The 16,217-nt window shown below is 37.9% G+C and overlaps 1 protein-coding gene across 5 annotated transcripts in view; it reads right to left on the bottom strand.

Moving 5' to 3' along the window:
• The window catches only part of PDE7B (phosphodiesterase 7B), a 184,315-nt gene that overhangs the window by 115,196 nt on the left and 52,902 nt on the right, over positions 1–16,217 (bottom strand). For 3 of the 5 annotated variants that reach the window (XM_085055650.1, XM_085055653.1, XM_085055652.1), the window contains one exon: positions 15,609–15,669. In XM_085055650.1, the coding sequence (XP_084911776.1) occupies positions 15,609–15,669 (61 nt within the window). Of the gene's footprint in view, positions 1–15,602; positions 15,670–16,217 lie in introns of all 5 variants that reach the window. The other 2 variants (XM_085055649.1, XM_085055651.1) reach the window with 1 other exon arrangement.

The following is a 16,217-nucleotide window of genomic DNA, read 5'->3' as shown; positions in this document are numbered from 1 at the left end:
ATTTTGGAATTCCAAATAGGATTTTGTGCTTAAATCCAAGGATAAGACCCTGAAAACTCCCACTTAACTTTTGTTTGACATTGAAAATGCTTCGACACTCTGCCCGGCACAAATTTCTTGCTTTGCTTTCTTGGTTTTTAACTTTAAAACCCAGGCTGTGTCTGAAAGATTTGAGTGTGAACATACTCAAAAGAACCTCAGGCTAAGAAAGAGCTCAGAAGCCACTTCTGCTTTCATATTTTCATCCTATTTGCATGCAGATAAGAAACATTTTTACTGGAGTCCCCTTGGGCTCACTCCAGTTGGTGTTCTCGGTACATTCCAGGTACAGCTCACCATATGCACTAGCAATGACCGTTACAAAACAGGAGGAAAAGAGGTGCCTTTTCTTTATATAACAATAAATCTGAGCATGGAACTTATACACCAGTTTAGTATTGACAAGGGTTTTCCATAAACTGGGGGAGCAGATTAAATGTCACTGTCTGCTGGGGAGAAGGCTTCTTCCACAGCTTGTAGCTCCAAGCAGAACACCCTGCCTGCAGCATTAGGTGAACTGAAAAGGAACAGCCTGTCTGTACAATAAAGAAGTCAAGGTTAGCTGTATATGCGTGTGCAAGAGTGAAATGGTTTTGTAGTGTAATGGTTATGACATGCACTTAGGATGACGGAGAACAGGAATCTTGTCTGAACTTCAGTCTTTTTCTTGATTTTATTCCATGATGTCCATGGGGGACATCTAGTTCAAAGACCACTGTTTGGGAATGCCTCTTCAGTAGTGTGTGATTTTAACTGGAGCAGATAAACAGAGCAGCTGTAATTTTAAAATTTGATTTATTTTTGGCTTTTAAAGTCAACCTTTTTTATTTAAGGTTTTTTTAGTTTAAATTTCAAGTAGCTTTACAGTAGCTCTCTATGGTTAAAAAATTGGTCAGGTGCTTGTGAGCCAAATGAAATGCAGGACTGAGAGTGGGACTGTTTGCAATGAGTTTGTTCATATTCTTTTTCTAACTGGCTGATAACCTATATGCAGATGCTTTCACAGTCCCACTGAGTCTGAAATGACTATTTCAATACTTAATAACTTCTAAAGACTGAACCTGCAGTTTTCCTGTTCCAGTGTTGCTACTTTATTTTGTGGATACATATTTGAGTTCCCCATTTGAATTGGCATTTGCACTTCTCAGGCAGACTCAGACACAAATTGCTGTGATGTTTTGCCTTGGAAAAATTACAAGTGACTTGCTGCAAAGTCTTGCATTACTCACCAACCAACATTTTAGGGTCGCTTTATGATGACAAGGAAAATATAGACATAGAACTGTTCTACCAAGAAAGATGCATTAATTGTGGTGGTCTGCCTTTGGAAACGTGATTGAAAACAGCTTCTTTGTTTGTTTTTGCAACAGTCAAAGGGTAATTGGCAAGTGTTTGTGCACCAGCACTCTTGGGAGAAAACAGCCTGGAATGTGGGAGCAGATGTTGCATTGGCCAACTTGAAACAGAGGGAAGACGACTAAAACCCTCCTTGATTCTCATCCCTTGCCAAGTTAAATCCAATTTAGAGCAATGTGTTGCTACACATTGCACCAACAATTAAAGAGGATGAAACCCCTGACTTACTTATTTTAAAACTGAAGAAGTCCTGTTTTACAGTACTGTAACAACTGCTCTTACAAAAGAGATGCCACAGGATCAGTGAGCAAAGGGCATTAAGAGCAGAATTTTCTGTCTTGTCAAGCTCCTCCATCAGCAGGACACCCTCACAAGCTGTGCAACAGCACCGATCTCCAGCTGACATAGGCACTACACCAGCTCCATCCCTCCCCTTACATCATCCCTGTCACTGTGTTAATCCAACTCATCTTCCTTTATATCAGGTACTACCTGATATACACTACCTGATTACTACCACAAAGCTACAGATCTTACCTGTTAGCTCTAAGGAAATAAGTTCTATAAAGAAACATGGTGGAAACTGAAATTTTGGCTACAAAGTATTTTTGTAAAAAATTTCCACAGGGTTGGTTTTTTAATTTTTTTTCTATTTGTCAGAGCAGTTTAGTGCTCATTTTCTTCTAAAAAAAAAAACAAAACCAAAAAAACCCCAGTTTTCATCTGTAAATATTGGAATCACAGATGCTACAGGAATTCCTCAGGTGAACCTCAACATGTCTGTCTCTGTCCCATTTTCTTCTGTGACTGAGGTTACTCAGCCAAGCTGAACCTGCTGGGAGCTGTCACCAGTGACTCCAGTCATATGCTGGAGTAACTTAGTGAGAGACACAGTGATGCACCTCCCACATAAAAGACTGAAGCACACAGACCTTTAACAACCCTGCCTCTTAAACGCCACATCAAGTTTCTGAATCTAAAACTTGTTACCAGCCAGAGGATTTCCACTAACCATTATTTGATTGGGGTCTCAAGTTTTCATCTTTTACTGAAATGTAGTTACAAGACCTAATTTCAGGAAGACAATTTTGGTCAAACATTTCTGAAGAAATTCTACTTCCAGCCAGCTTAGATGCATACTTGTTATCAAAGGCAGGCAAGTTTTTGAGTGGAAGCAAAGCAGGCACAGTGACAGCAAAATAAGGACAGGAACTGAATGGTGGGCCCTGCCTATGTGAACCTGTACTTCTGCTGTAGCTCCTACCAAGGGAGTTAAATAGGTCCATAATATGGGATCCTGCATCACATCTTGTTACTCTCGAGGCAGCTTCAGCAAGAATATAAAAACCAGATGGATAAAGGTGCTAGGATCTTAGTAATTCCTGCAGATGATCTTTCCATTTCGAAGAAGCAGCTTTCTGGCAGGACAGTATTAGAGGGATTTATGATGTTTTGCAGAGGGAGGGCTTGAGGCTGCACAGCTGCCAGCCTAAAACCTTTCTAGATCTACTACTGGAAATTCACTTAAAATTAAACATGGCAACACACACAACCCAACAAAGATTAGAAACAAAAAAATGTCAAATAGGAAATGTTCAGGGTGAAGAGAGAATTGTGGTGCTTCTGATTAAAATCAAAATCAAACTCTCCCCCATCCCATTCTAGGATTTCAGAAAGCTTTCCAGCACACATCTGCCTCCAGTTTGCTCTTTGTTTATTCAGTCATCAATTATCAAGAGACTTTTTGTTTTGTCTCAAAGAGCTGCACAATTTGAAGCAACTGCGGTATCTAAGATGGTTCTGCCTAAACCAAACACAGATTACTTCATGGCACAGAGAAACTGGTTTGGATTAAAATAAAAATATCCAAAACCAAGAGCATTTTCTCTGTAAACTCTTCTGAAGGCTATTATAATGTCATTTTCCCCCGTGAAACAAATAATACACAGACTTCAAAAGCCCTGAGTCTTGTTCTCAAACAACAGAAAATAAATGAGATTTGACATCTTGATTTATGATGTTTCCATTCCTTTTTTTTTCTTTTTTAAGAAAAGTGAAATATGTTAATAATTAAAGTAATGCAAATTTGGATTCTTCTGGCTCCTAAAATATTGTGACATGCACTTGTCTCAAGAGCCCTCTAGTACAAATGTATAATGACAGCAATTGCACTTGTGCCTTAAATGTGGTAGCTCCCTGGACAGATAAACCTCTGATAAACCAGTGGATTCATGTCTATTGTTATGGTCTCTGCTGATAGAAAGAAATTACAATGAGGCATCTGCTGGTTATCTTCCCTCTCCAACAGAGCTCTGTCAGTGACTGCTATTGTTGTTACATCATGTAGCTGTTGGCTGGGAACTCGAATAATTTATGCTACCACTTAGTTAACTTTCACATCTTCACAACTCTTTCCACAGGAGTATTCCCATGGTGATTTTAATTGAATATTTACAGAATGGCCGAGTGTACTGGCAACTCTGCTTGAGGTTTCCAAAGCAAAGCCAAATAATACCAGTTTAACAATGATTTTGTTGTATTGCAGATACTGACCCAAGTTTGTAAATATATAACTCTATAAACAAATAGGTAAAGAAATTATGTTCCATTAGAAAATCTTCACAGGGCAGTTAGAGCTGAGAGAAGTAAAAATTGTATCTTTTTCTTAAACAATGAGCTTTCTCTTGACAAAGGCCTGTCTCACCCATCAAAGTTCCAGAACATGTTCTGGGACCTGTCAGAGTTCCCAGTCATTTACCTTAACTATAAATTTGTCTTCCTACTTTTGTAGAAACCTGAAATACAGCTCATGGAGTGAGAATGCACTATTTTTTTGAAAATGCTCTTCTTTTCAAAAGTATGTTCATACAGTATTTACTAACAAAAACAATAATAAGATAAACATATTTATATCTGTATGGGCCATCTTTACATATTTTTATCTAACTGTCTAAAAAGACACTGAAAGTAACTGTCCCTTTTTCTGTCAGCATGGTAATATGCTTCTTGTTATGATAATGTTATACAATTCTGCTGTCAGTTTATTGCACTCTTTTCAGATGGAGAAGTCAATTCTAGTCCACCAATCCTTGCTTTCTTCTAAGAAAAGTCTACTAATAAAATGTATGATCACAGTACTTCTGAGTTCCTTTCATCAGCACTCTCTGTTATAAAAGAAAAAGGTACCTCAATAATAATGTGTCCTATATATGCATGAATAAAATGTGAGAATCTCATTATTGTATGCCAATAAACAAAGCTCTGCAATATTAATAATTCCTTTGAATTAAGTGTTAAATTTACTGTGTATTAATCTATAAGGTCAGTTTGAAATCCTGAAGTAGAGTTAAAAATAGTTTTTCCTTATGTTTCCAAAAGGATAAAGTTCTCATTGGACTAAATCCCATTTGCCATCCCCCACAAACCTGTCCTCATGTGAGTGCATAAGACAAATGCCTGATAAAACTGTAGGTTGCATGCACGTGCTTGCAACCTGTCATAAATTATGAATTACATACATCCTAACCACCCTCAGTTGAATCTCAACTGAGCTGAATGGTCCTGAAGGTAACTCGTGCATACAGAAGTCTGTGTGTTAGAGCAGCTGCTGAGTTGAAGTCCCAGTGGGTGTTGGCTCTCTGGCAAGGTTCAGAGAAGCAGGAGCACAAGAGCAGATTGGCTGAGTTAAACAGCCACAGCAGAGGCCCCTAGGTCTGCAGTGTGTATGCTTTGGAGGTTTTTGTTTGGACTACTAATCTATGTCCATGGATTAGATGTCTAGTAGCTAGAATGCATTAGAAGTGCTCCTAGAGCACAGGGCTTGCTCTATTATGTGTGAAAGTTGTCCAGTTTGGCTATTCTGAGAACTGCTTCATAATGCAAACCAAAGTTTGCAGTAACTTGGGATAGAATCTTAAGAACACGCTCCTGAGATGATCTAAAACACTGCTGTGTACACTTTCTTTGCAAAAAGAAATGATAGGGTACCCTCCTTAAAAATTTTAGTGTGGATTGATATTTACAATGTTCTGAAAATCAAAACCATATTTCACATATTAATGGCAAAATTTAGTCTTTATATCTAAAGATTTCATGATACAGTAAATTTTTCTTCCCAGGGGACAGTGTGCTGGCCCCTTAAGCATTTGAAAAATTCTTTGTCATGCTTTCAATTTAGTTTATTCAACTCAAATTCAGGAGCTATTCAGATGTCAGAAAAGGTCCTGCAGCTATGTCACAGGGGGGGGAGAGAGAGAGAGAAATTAAGACTTCAAAAAAGCAATAAGGCAAAGAACTCAGTTAATAAAAACAATTTTCCACAAATGCTTTCCCACAAATATCCTGAAAACCTAGAACTTGATTTTATGCTAAAACCAATAAATTATCTTGTAGATGAAGTTGATTCGCCTGTTTTTAAAAGTATAGGGAATATTATTCCCTATACTTTAAACCTTAGTGCTTTGACCACCATGGAAAACAATGTCTGTACTCCAGGAGTAAGATTATTCTCCTCCAAATGCTTCTCCAAACTTCAGTTTCTTGAGGAGTAAGTGGAGAGAAATAGCAGTCTCTAAGTAGTATTCCTCAGACAGGTTTAGAAATCTGTCTTGCAATGATCTAAGTATGAAGGAAGCACCTCTTTCTCATTCTTTTCTGCTACAAAAGGGGTGATTAGATGATGGATGTAGATTTTAAGGTTTTTTTTACAGAAGTTTACAGATATTCTGTTAGAAGAATTGCATCCCAACTGTCTTCAGTATTATTTCCTCTGCAGAGTGAGAAGAATGCCCTGTGAGGGAATTCCAGTGGGACAATTCTGAACTTTCCCATAAGAAATACATTTTATCTCTTGACATAGCCAGCTGTGATTCAGAAATTCCGTTTCTTGTTGCTAAATAGAATTTCCATCATTTACTACCAATATTCACAGTCCCAGTCCGTGATTTCATAAGCCCAGAGCCTCAGGTGTTTGGATCAGATCAGGGCTTGAGCATGCACAGTTCTAGACACTGTGACTGACCCAGGCACAGAAACTTACTTCAATCTACTAATTGTTTAGCTCCAAATATGCAAATATATGCTTAAGTAGTTTGATGATCAACAGATGACCTAACAGAGTGACTTAATGCTTTAAGAAGTATGAGATGTACAAGAAGACAACAGATTATAATTAGAAATTATGATACATTATTTAAAAAATTTTATAAATAAAAAGGAAGCTAAAGCCCTCAAGGAAAACCAGCTACACAGCTAACAAGGCAAAAGAACAGCAGGGTTTTGATTTGGTAGTTTTCATTTTTTCATACTAGAGATGAAAAATTCCTACAAATATTACACTCCCAATTCTCAGTAAGAATGGCAAAATTATTAACAATATTTCAGAAGAGCAAAAATTTTTACCTCCAGTATATGAGACATCCTTATAATACAGAGCAGAGAAGAATGTAGGAAAATGCCTTCTTAACCTGAGAATATTATGAGCATGTACAGCCAGGAACTGAGTGCTTGAAAGCACAGGAATTCCATGGCTTTCTCAGAAATAAATCACTCTTTCTAAGGGTAGCAACACAATAATCTGGAGGAAGTTGCAGAGACTGTGCAATTGCTAAGTATGACCAAGTAATAATTAAAGAAGCAAAGATTAATTGCTAGAGATGAGCTAAAACCACAAATTATAAATGTGAACCATTTAAATCTAAATTTGAAAAGTTTTGCTCGGGAGATTTCATTATACTTATGCCATCATGAAGGGATGGCTGCTGTAAAACTGTGAATAAGTTTTTTCTTCTCCAATTTCATCCCCAATTTGGAGTTCCTTTCCCCCCTCCCCATCTTTTAAGAGAACATTATTACAGCAGTATGGTTAGTCACAGCAATTTTCTGTACAGCAAGTTCTTTGGGAAACACAACCCACTCATAACAGTTTGGACAAAGAAGATGGGAAACTACGTGAATGCAGTCCGTGTTTGGGCATGAGGTTAGGCACGAGGAAAAATCAAACTGTGAGGAAGCAGAGTGAATAGGCACTTGAAATCTATTTTCCAACAGGGGATCAGCAATAACTCATGTGACAAATACCATGAAGTAACATATGAGATCATCTTAAGTAAATCAATCATGCCACTGTTCCTCTGCTTTTCTAAGAAGTGCTTAGTTAAAAAAAAAAAAAAGGATATGTCTGTGAAACGAAACACAGGATTCTTCTTGTCTTACATATGTGTGCTCCTCCAGCTGCAAGGACCTATTTCTTGTCCTCCTAGAGTCATATCCAACATTTGTCCTTGTGCAGAGTCAATAGATGGAACAGAGAGCACGTAATCCCAACCTGTGTTGCCTTTATTTTGGTGGATAAGAAAAAAATTAGTGCTGTGAGGTTTAACTATTTTAGGATGATGTAAAGTTCAGAATTAAAAGTTTAAATTTTCACTAGATTATTACATAAATGTGCAGCAGAATGCAACCCTTCAGTGTACAGCATGCCTTGGACAAAAATGGAGACACTTGGCTTAGCAGTCCACTAGAATTTGTTAGTGGACATTTGTGGCCATGCTTTGAGGGCAACTGCTGGATTGGACTTGGAAACCTGTAGCTTTTACTTAAATGTGAAATGTGGTGAGATTCTCAGACAAGTCAAAAATGTTTTTTGATAGAAAGAGAATCTGAAGGGTCAGGGGCTTGGAGTATTTCTAGTTGGGGAACTGGAGGGGTTTTTAAATCATCTCTTTGACTTTTGAACCTCAGCTGGATCTCCTGGTCCAAATGAGTGGCTTTTGCAGATGTGGGTAACACAGTAATGCTCTTTTCTAAAGAAAACCATCATGCTGTGCCTACATTATAGAGATGCTGCCAAATCCTCATTCCTGCCTTCTCTGCAAGTGCCCTGGCATCCCCATCCCTTTCCTGTACAAGGCTCAGACCCAGGATAAAGCTATATATGATTCAAGTTAATGTTTATGGGATGGAAAACAAAGAACCATAAATTATATTTAGAAGAGTGTTTTACTGCCTGCTCTAAAGGCCAAGGCCAGTTTCTATCTCCTTCAGCACCCTTCTGAAAGGTAGAATACTGCAAGAGAAGTTTCAGTCTGACCTGATTTACAGGACAGAACAGGATAAACAGGTGGTCACTGTCACTCAACTAACTAACCTATATAATTACCTAAAATAGTAATTAGATCAAAATTACTGGAATAATAAGATGCTATTAAAGAACTGCTCTTTAAAATATTCTTAGGGCATCAGAAATTTGAATTCATTTTATCTTTTTCTTTTTTATCATTTCTTACCCAAATTAAGCAAATAGTCATGAAACTAGACGCTGGATTTGGTATTTACATTCTTTGTGGTTTTAGGCACAAATCTTATCATAGTAAAGACAAAGAGTTCCTACTTGTTTAGCCTGAAACCATAACACAGTGATGAAGTGGCACAATGATGGCATGTGTATACTATAAAGTCCTCGACAAAGGAGTTGCTGTTGTGGCCTCATGCCCACAGGTTTGCCACTTTCTGTCCCCAAGCAACACTCCAAAGTAGGCAGCCTGGCGTCTCAGCGTTCCACATAAAGCGTGGGGTGATACACCAAGGCTTTAGCCTGCTCTGTACCACTATGGCTAACAAGTCAGGAGTGTTCTTGGAGGGAACAGGTGAGATTTAGGAAGTATTGCATTTCAGGGAGATACAATCAACTTGGGGAGGAGGTCTTAAGTGACATGAAGGAGCAATAAGCCTCTGTTTCAGTGGTGGTAAGGACACAGAGAATCCACTTCTTAAAATTAATTTACAAGCACAATTGCAATATCAGGAGTTCAGCTTTACTTTTAAATTGTGTTAATATACTGAAATGTTATTTTAGAGAGAAAAGGGAAAAGTTTTAGAAGTTACTTGAAAATCTCTACCTTTTGTCTACTCAATTTGGTAGAAGAACTACAGTTCCATAGGTCCTATTTATACAATCCTGTTCTCATCAGAATAAATTGTTCCTAGAGAGTGGCAGTTGGAGTACGAAATATAAGTGAAAAACTTGAAGCATTGACTTATATGTTAAAATCTGAATTTGTCTACATTAACAGGATATCAAAAGGAGACATGGTGTTTATCTTTCCGTATGCATTCACACCATTGCTTCATAAATGGAAAAAACCTGCTTCTCTTCATCCTGTGTTGCAAGCTGCTCATGGAATAGAAGCCTATCTTTTTGTAGCAGACATCCTAAGCCCTTCCCTTCTGACAGCTATGAAATTCTGAGTAATCCTGATGGACAGTGTAGCGACGGGTATAGACTTCTTGCTAGTCACTGTAGATTTTAGGCCTTTTCCCCAGAACTATGTTGCTTAATTTTACAAAAATTAATTCATGTGTTTATTTTCATCTCATTTGCACAGATAGAATACTTAGTCTGCATAAGGTCAAGTGCACGTGTAAGTCTTTGAATGACTGAGATATAAATAGTCAATATATTTGGCTATTTAGAACACCATTGCTCATGCATGACTATCAGTTTCAGTAGAAGTTTTGCGTGTGCAAGAGTTACAGGGTCACATTTCAGATGATGTCAGCGAGGGCTCCTGGAAGCTTTGCACAACTGCAAAACTTCACCAGTGCAGAACCATTTGAGTAGATGCCTCATTTCTTTTTCTCCCTTTGCTGCAGGGCAAGTTGACACATTTAATTACTCTTAAGTATTTTTTTCCCCAATTAAGTTATATGTTTATTTTCCTGATCAAGCTTTGCAAAGTAAGTTTTAATAAGTTTTTTTTTTCTGCCACCAGTGAAGGTGAGTTCAATGGTTATATAATGCATAGACCAGCCAGCCAGAGCCTTGCCAGTACCCCTCTCTCCTGGCTTTCAACACAGTTGTTGTTCCAGTAAGGTCTCTCTCTCTCTAAAGCAGTGGCTGCCAACTCTGTTCAAATGTGTGGTGGTTTTCTGCTGTGGGCAAAGAGCCACCGAGACTGAAGCTGGATCCACGAAACTAATTTCATGGCTAAATGCCGATTTCTTTACCCGTAACTCTTTGTTGGCAATAAATGGTGGATGTATGCCACAAAACAACTTTTTCTGGGGGGTGAGGGAGGTAGACACTTCTCTGTCCTGGAACACGAAAAAGTCTGTTGCCTCAAAGAAACAAAGTTATGTACTAATAGTCCAGATAATTTAAAAAAAAAAAAAAAAGTGGGACTGCCACCATTTTTTAAAGTAATTGCTTTTTCTTTTTAAAATTAATTTTTAACGTCTGTTTGTGAGGAAACTGCTTTTATTCCAAGCAAGGATTCATCTGTCTGCTTTTGCAAGGATTAAGTCTGCACCAAATGGGAAATAAAACTCAGCCACATCATTCCTGTCTGCATGGAATTTACAGTAATGAAAAGAAAGCACCTCAGCCTTTTGCCATGGGGCATCTGGAAGACTTGTGTTTTCCTCTTAATAACCAACTCCTCAAGTAGGGCAATTCACATTTCCCCTGGAAGAATTTCTGCAGACAGCAGAGTTGGCCAGAAAGAGATGTGACCTCTTCAAACTCTACCCAGCATTTCATTAGGGATTAAAGACTAAATCTGGTGGTGAAAAACTACTTGCTAGAGTAACAAATTAATTAATTTGCATTTATCATCCATCCCCCTTACTTCACTATCATCAATAAGGTTGAATAGATTAAAACCAAAGGGATAATTTAATTTTGTATGTGTTATGATGGATGCAACTGCCTATTTTCTATACAGCATATATAAGGATAACCATATCTGTTCTGTATATACAGGTATTTATTTACATACTTATATATATATATATATATATATATAAGCTGAAGTTTGTCTTCTAGTTGGCAGACCATTTTCCTTCTGTACTAGTCCCAGAGCCAGAAATGGGAACTTATTTTTTCCAGGATAGATTCTTAAAACTCAGTGCTCTGCCACATAAAGGTTACTTACTTAGCTTTGGATGAGCTACTTAAGAAGTGAGAACCGGTTAAGTTGCCTTAACTCTGGACTCTTACAAGCTCATATGCAATCCTTCCCAGTAGAGTTAATTAGCACAGGCATCCAACCAGCAATTTTCACAGCAAACTAACCCAGTTATCTCTGCATGATATGACACTGTGTCATGTCTGAGCTCAGAATACTTCTGTCTGCATATGGGAAAAATTAACCTCAGGTTGTGCCATTGAAAATAGCAGTGGGTGCTCTAGGGAGAGGGATAGTTCCCTTCTGCCTCTCATAGTATGAATCTTTAGACTGATAACCACATAGTGAGTACATTTCAATAATCTCAGTTTTTGTGCTAACTATAATTTTTTAAGTCAAAATCATTATAAGTAAATAACATGAGGAGTCCAGGGTTCTAACTCCCAGAATGCAGCATAAAGTAAGTTTTTTGACATCCTGTTCAGCATTAGCAGACTATTTTTTCACAGCTAAGTGCCCTCACTAACTTGACAACAGCTCCAATTTAAGCAGAACAGTTCAGATTTCCTTCCTTGCCCTGGAAGTGCTGATGAGCTGCCATTATCTCCTGACAGACTCAGGGATTCAAGGGAAACCTCTGATAACACACTTTTATTGATGGCGTGGTATTTTTATTACTTGCATTACTATAGAACTGCAGCTTCTCATGGTACTTACAAATTTATTCTTGTTCCTAAGAAGTGAGGAAGAATTTTCCATTTGTCAAAGGACAATGGATGTGCAGGGTTCAAGGTCTTATCCAATGGCATACTCAAGACAGCTGTGATAGATTAAGGATCTGAACACTTCAGGTCTTCAAAAGGCTAAGGTGGGCCACTGACCAACTTTCTTCTCTGACAGTTATCAAAATTGTGTTGCTTTAACTGGTATAACATATTGTTGTGGTTTTGCCTGGGATGGAGTTAATTTTATTCTTAGTAGCTGATACAGTGCTGTGTTTTTAATTTAGCAGGAGAATAATGTTGATAACACATTGATGCTACAGTTTTTGTTCAGTAGTGCTTGCTGTCAGTCAAGGACTTTTGGGTTTCCCGTACTCTGACAGCAAGCAGGTGCACTGAACTTGCCAAAGGGATATTCCATATCACAGAGCATCATGATCAGGAAATAGACTTGTGTGTGTGTGTTGGCTGGGAGCTGTCGATCACTGGTCAGCAGGTGGTGAGCAACTGTATTGTGCATCACTTGTTTCTCTTGGGTTTTATTCCTCTCTCTCTTTTTCATTACCACTATTATTATTATTGTCATTATTATTATAATATTTTATGTTGTTTCAATTATTTGACTGTTCCTGTCTCAACCCACAAGTTTTACTTTTTTCTGATTCAGCTCCCGCTGTGTGGGGGAAGTAAGTGAGTGGCTGCATGGTACTTAGTTGCCAGCTGGGATTAAATCACGACACAGATAGAAGTGCAAAGAAACAAGCACAATATAAAAAATAAGAGGGAGAACATAATTTTCTGTAACAACTGTAGTACAGATAATTACACTACTACTAAACATATTTTGGACAGAGTACATAGCTATTATCTATTATATCCTCAGGAAACACTGCTAAGTGACCATTTCATTTTGTTGCAAAAGTTATTTTTTACACTTGAATTATAAATATCCATCACTCTGATGCTGAAAGATGAGCCATTAAGATGAGTCTGTGCTCTTAATCTCAGGCTGAGTTAGTGCTTTGAAAAGTTACCAACTTTCACGATTGGCATTGTAAGCATTTTGGCATTCTTTTATCTATTATTTACTGTTTTGTAGCAGGAAGATAGGATTTCTACTGCAAACCCCTCTTGCTCAACCTTTATAGAAAAAGAACTTCATACACATAATCCATGTTACCTCAAGGAATTTGGACTCAATGGCAAGCCTGGCATTACTTCTAAAAAAGTTTTCTGAGTTTCTGAAGCTAACCCAGAAAAAAGCTTCTGAATTTGAAGCTAACCTAGTAGCATAAAGCAGATGCGGACATTTTATGACAAAACCAGCTACTACCATTTCAGAATACAGCTCAATAATGTGCAGTTTCAAGTATGGACTGATCTTGCATCAAAGATCCCTGAAGAAATACAGTCAGTACTCCAGACTCCTGTGTTTCTTTTCTTGCTGGAGTAATTATTCTCTGGCAGTTGCTGGGACTTGCCCTCTAGATTTCTGTCAGCACTGTGCCACTGTTACATTAAGTGACAGCACGACTGTTTCAGCGTATTGCAAAGAGGGAGCAGTCAAGAAAGACATCCCTCTCTGAAGGCACGTTGTGCTTTGTTCACTAGTTACACCCACAGACACTAATAATGCCAGCTTTGCATTGATCAGTGACAGACTGTTACATTCTCCTGGAAATGCAATTCCCTTGTAAAATATGAGATTGGGCACTACATGACACATTCAACACAAAGTCTTAGGCCTCTTTAGGCTGCGCAATTTCTGGTTCCTGCTCTTCCCTACAAGCTCAGTATGAAAGGAGAGGTGTCCAGAATGGACACCGTCTGGCTTTACAGCACTAGCAGAACCACACAGATTTCTGTGATAAATTGAGACAATGGAGCTTGTCTCTGGTAGTCACTCTCATAGCAGAAACCATAGTTTCTGCTGTGTTTGTACTTGTTAGTTTTTGCTTCCCACACCTCTTACGGAGCCAGTTCTGGAATATAAAAATTGGGCTCAGAATAGTTTCAGCTCCGTACATGATTTGGAATCCCTCGGGGTGAAATATAAAATTCTATATTATATAAGACACTATAGTCCTTAATTTGTTAGAGACACTGAAGAATAACAATAGAAGGCAAAATATTCTTTTTATATTTCAGCAATGCCTTTGGCATGTGCTCTTGGAGTCATTTTTACATTCCTAGCAGTTTCCTTACACAGCACAGCATATGTTCTCATTCTTGTACACATATATATTACAAGAGATAGATAAGAATAAATGTAATGGAAACAAGATCTTGCTCTTCTCACTTCTCCTAAAGAATTGTCTGCACTAAGGGGGATGTCAAGCTCCCAGTTTTGGACTGACTTGTTATAAAAATGCCAGTTGAAATGATGGACCAACCCATGCAGAACGGTTTTCGTTTGTTCTACTCTCTCCCATCCCCCATTCCTCCCCCAATGCATAGTAACATTTGCATGGCTATCCTTCCTTAGAAATAGAGTATTAGGAACTCAATTGTATTTACACTGTACATTATAATTGGCATGATAAAGGATCACAAGTGTATCTTTTTTGTCAGCTTGTTCCATTAAGAACTTCTAACCATGGATCATTGATGTAACAGATCATTATGGTCTATTGTGTCAGTTCATCTGCTGGGATCTGTGCACTATAAGCATGACACATTTCCTCTGCAGCAATTATAGCCTATTGTGACAATAGGAGTTAATGAATATAAACAGCAAACCACATAATATGTTATTACAGAGCACATCTCTGCACCCAGATGGGAATTAAGTTCCCAGACATTGCCAGTTGCAGCTTTAAAAATTGTGGCTATTCCAATCTTCACATTATTAGATGCAATGCTCTAATTTGCAGCATATATTTGTCTCTTCCCTGGCAGGTCAAAGGTCTTCAGAATTTAAAGCTTAATCCTGCAAGTGTTCCGTGATTTCATTTTTTTTTCTTAGTAAACATTATCTTTTAGGTTTTTAGACACTTACTCCCTGCCTTTCACTGTGACACTAGCCATACTGTTAATGTTTCAGTACTAGCACTCTAGACAAAACAAGCAATCACAATAAAATTGGTCACAGAAATTAATGAAACATAGCAGAATGTTCCTGTGTTGTTTCCAAACAATAGACGCTTCTTATTTAATATAAATTTTTACAAAGTTACACCAGTGCAAATCTGTGAAATCACAGTGACTGAAATTTTCCTCATTGATGCAGCTGATCTAGAAACTTTTGATAAATGCTTGTGAAATTAATACTGTCTAGAAGTACAGAGTTTCAGATTTTGAATATGAGTTCTGGCCTTCAGCACATCAGAGGTTCCAATTACAGTGTTGCTACAGCAATATTTTCATCTATGCACATGGACACTACTGGAATATATGTACTTTGTGTAAATAACTCAAAGTTCATCATAAAGAATGTATTAATGAGGACTACATGTGGATGAGCTATGTAAATGCCATTGTGGATCATCATGGTCATTATAATGTACTTTTGAGAAGAAATACCCAATTAAACATATTTCCATATACACAGACTTGAATAAAAAAGGGAAGAGACTCTTACCCTTACCTAGCATGCGAACACATTTGGCATTCTGGTCAGGACTATCAAATGAGATTTCTCCGCACCTCTGGGGAAAAAAAAAGACATATTTTGTTAAAGACTCAGTGATAGCATCCCTGTGCTCATCCTCTGATACCTCTGTTTACATTTCAGGAACTAGAGATGTTCAGGACACATTGTATACAGGTCAAAATGAAAGTCTTTTCAGGTAGCCAAAGTTTGAGAAAAAAAATGGACATCACCAATGTGCAAGGATGGGTTAGCACTGTACTCCAGGGGGTTCACTGAGAAAACCTCAAGGTAACATTTACTGCCTTTGGATCTGTCTTAAGCTACTGCCTGATCCGTGTTAGTGTTTGTTACCATCAGACTCAGTCATACAGGAGGCCTCATTTACTACTGGTAGACATTGAACTCTCCTCAGTGTGCTGACTTAGCTGTCACACAGCTGCACCCTAAACAGGATCTGTGAAATGATCCATCTGAAAACAAAATGCTGCTGTGCTGGTCCAATAACTTGTATGGCTGTAAAATTAACATACTTTAAAAAGAACTCCCAACTTCCAAAAAATTTTTAAGGAAAGTTGTCATTTCACAAAATTTGAACTCTTCATA

Source organism: Lichenostomus cassidix, chromosome 3 (genome assembly GCF_008360975.1).
Source record: "Lichenostomus cassidix isolate B80296 chromosome 3, HeHo_3.0, whole genome shotgun sequence".
In the NCBI taxonomy this organism is placed as follows: domain Eukaryota; kingdom Metazoa; phylum Chordata; class Aves; order Passeriformes; family Meliphagidae; genus Lichenostomus; species Lichenostomus cassidix.
Note: the sequence above shows the minus strand (reverse complement) of the source record. Positions and strands in the feature narration are given on the sequence as shown.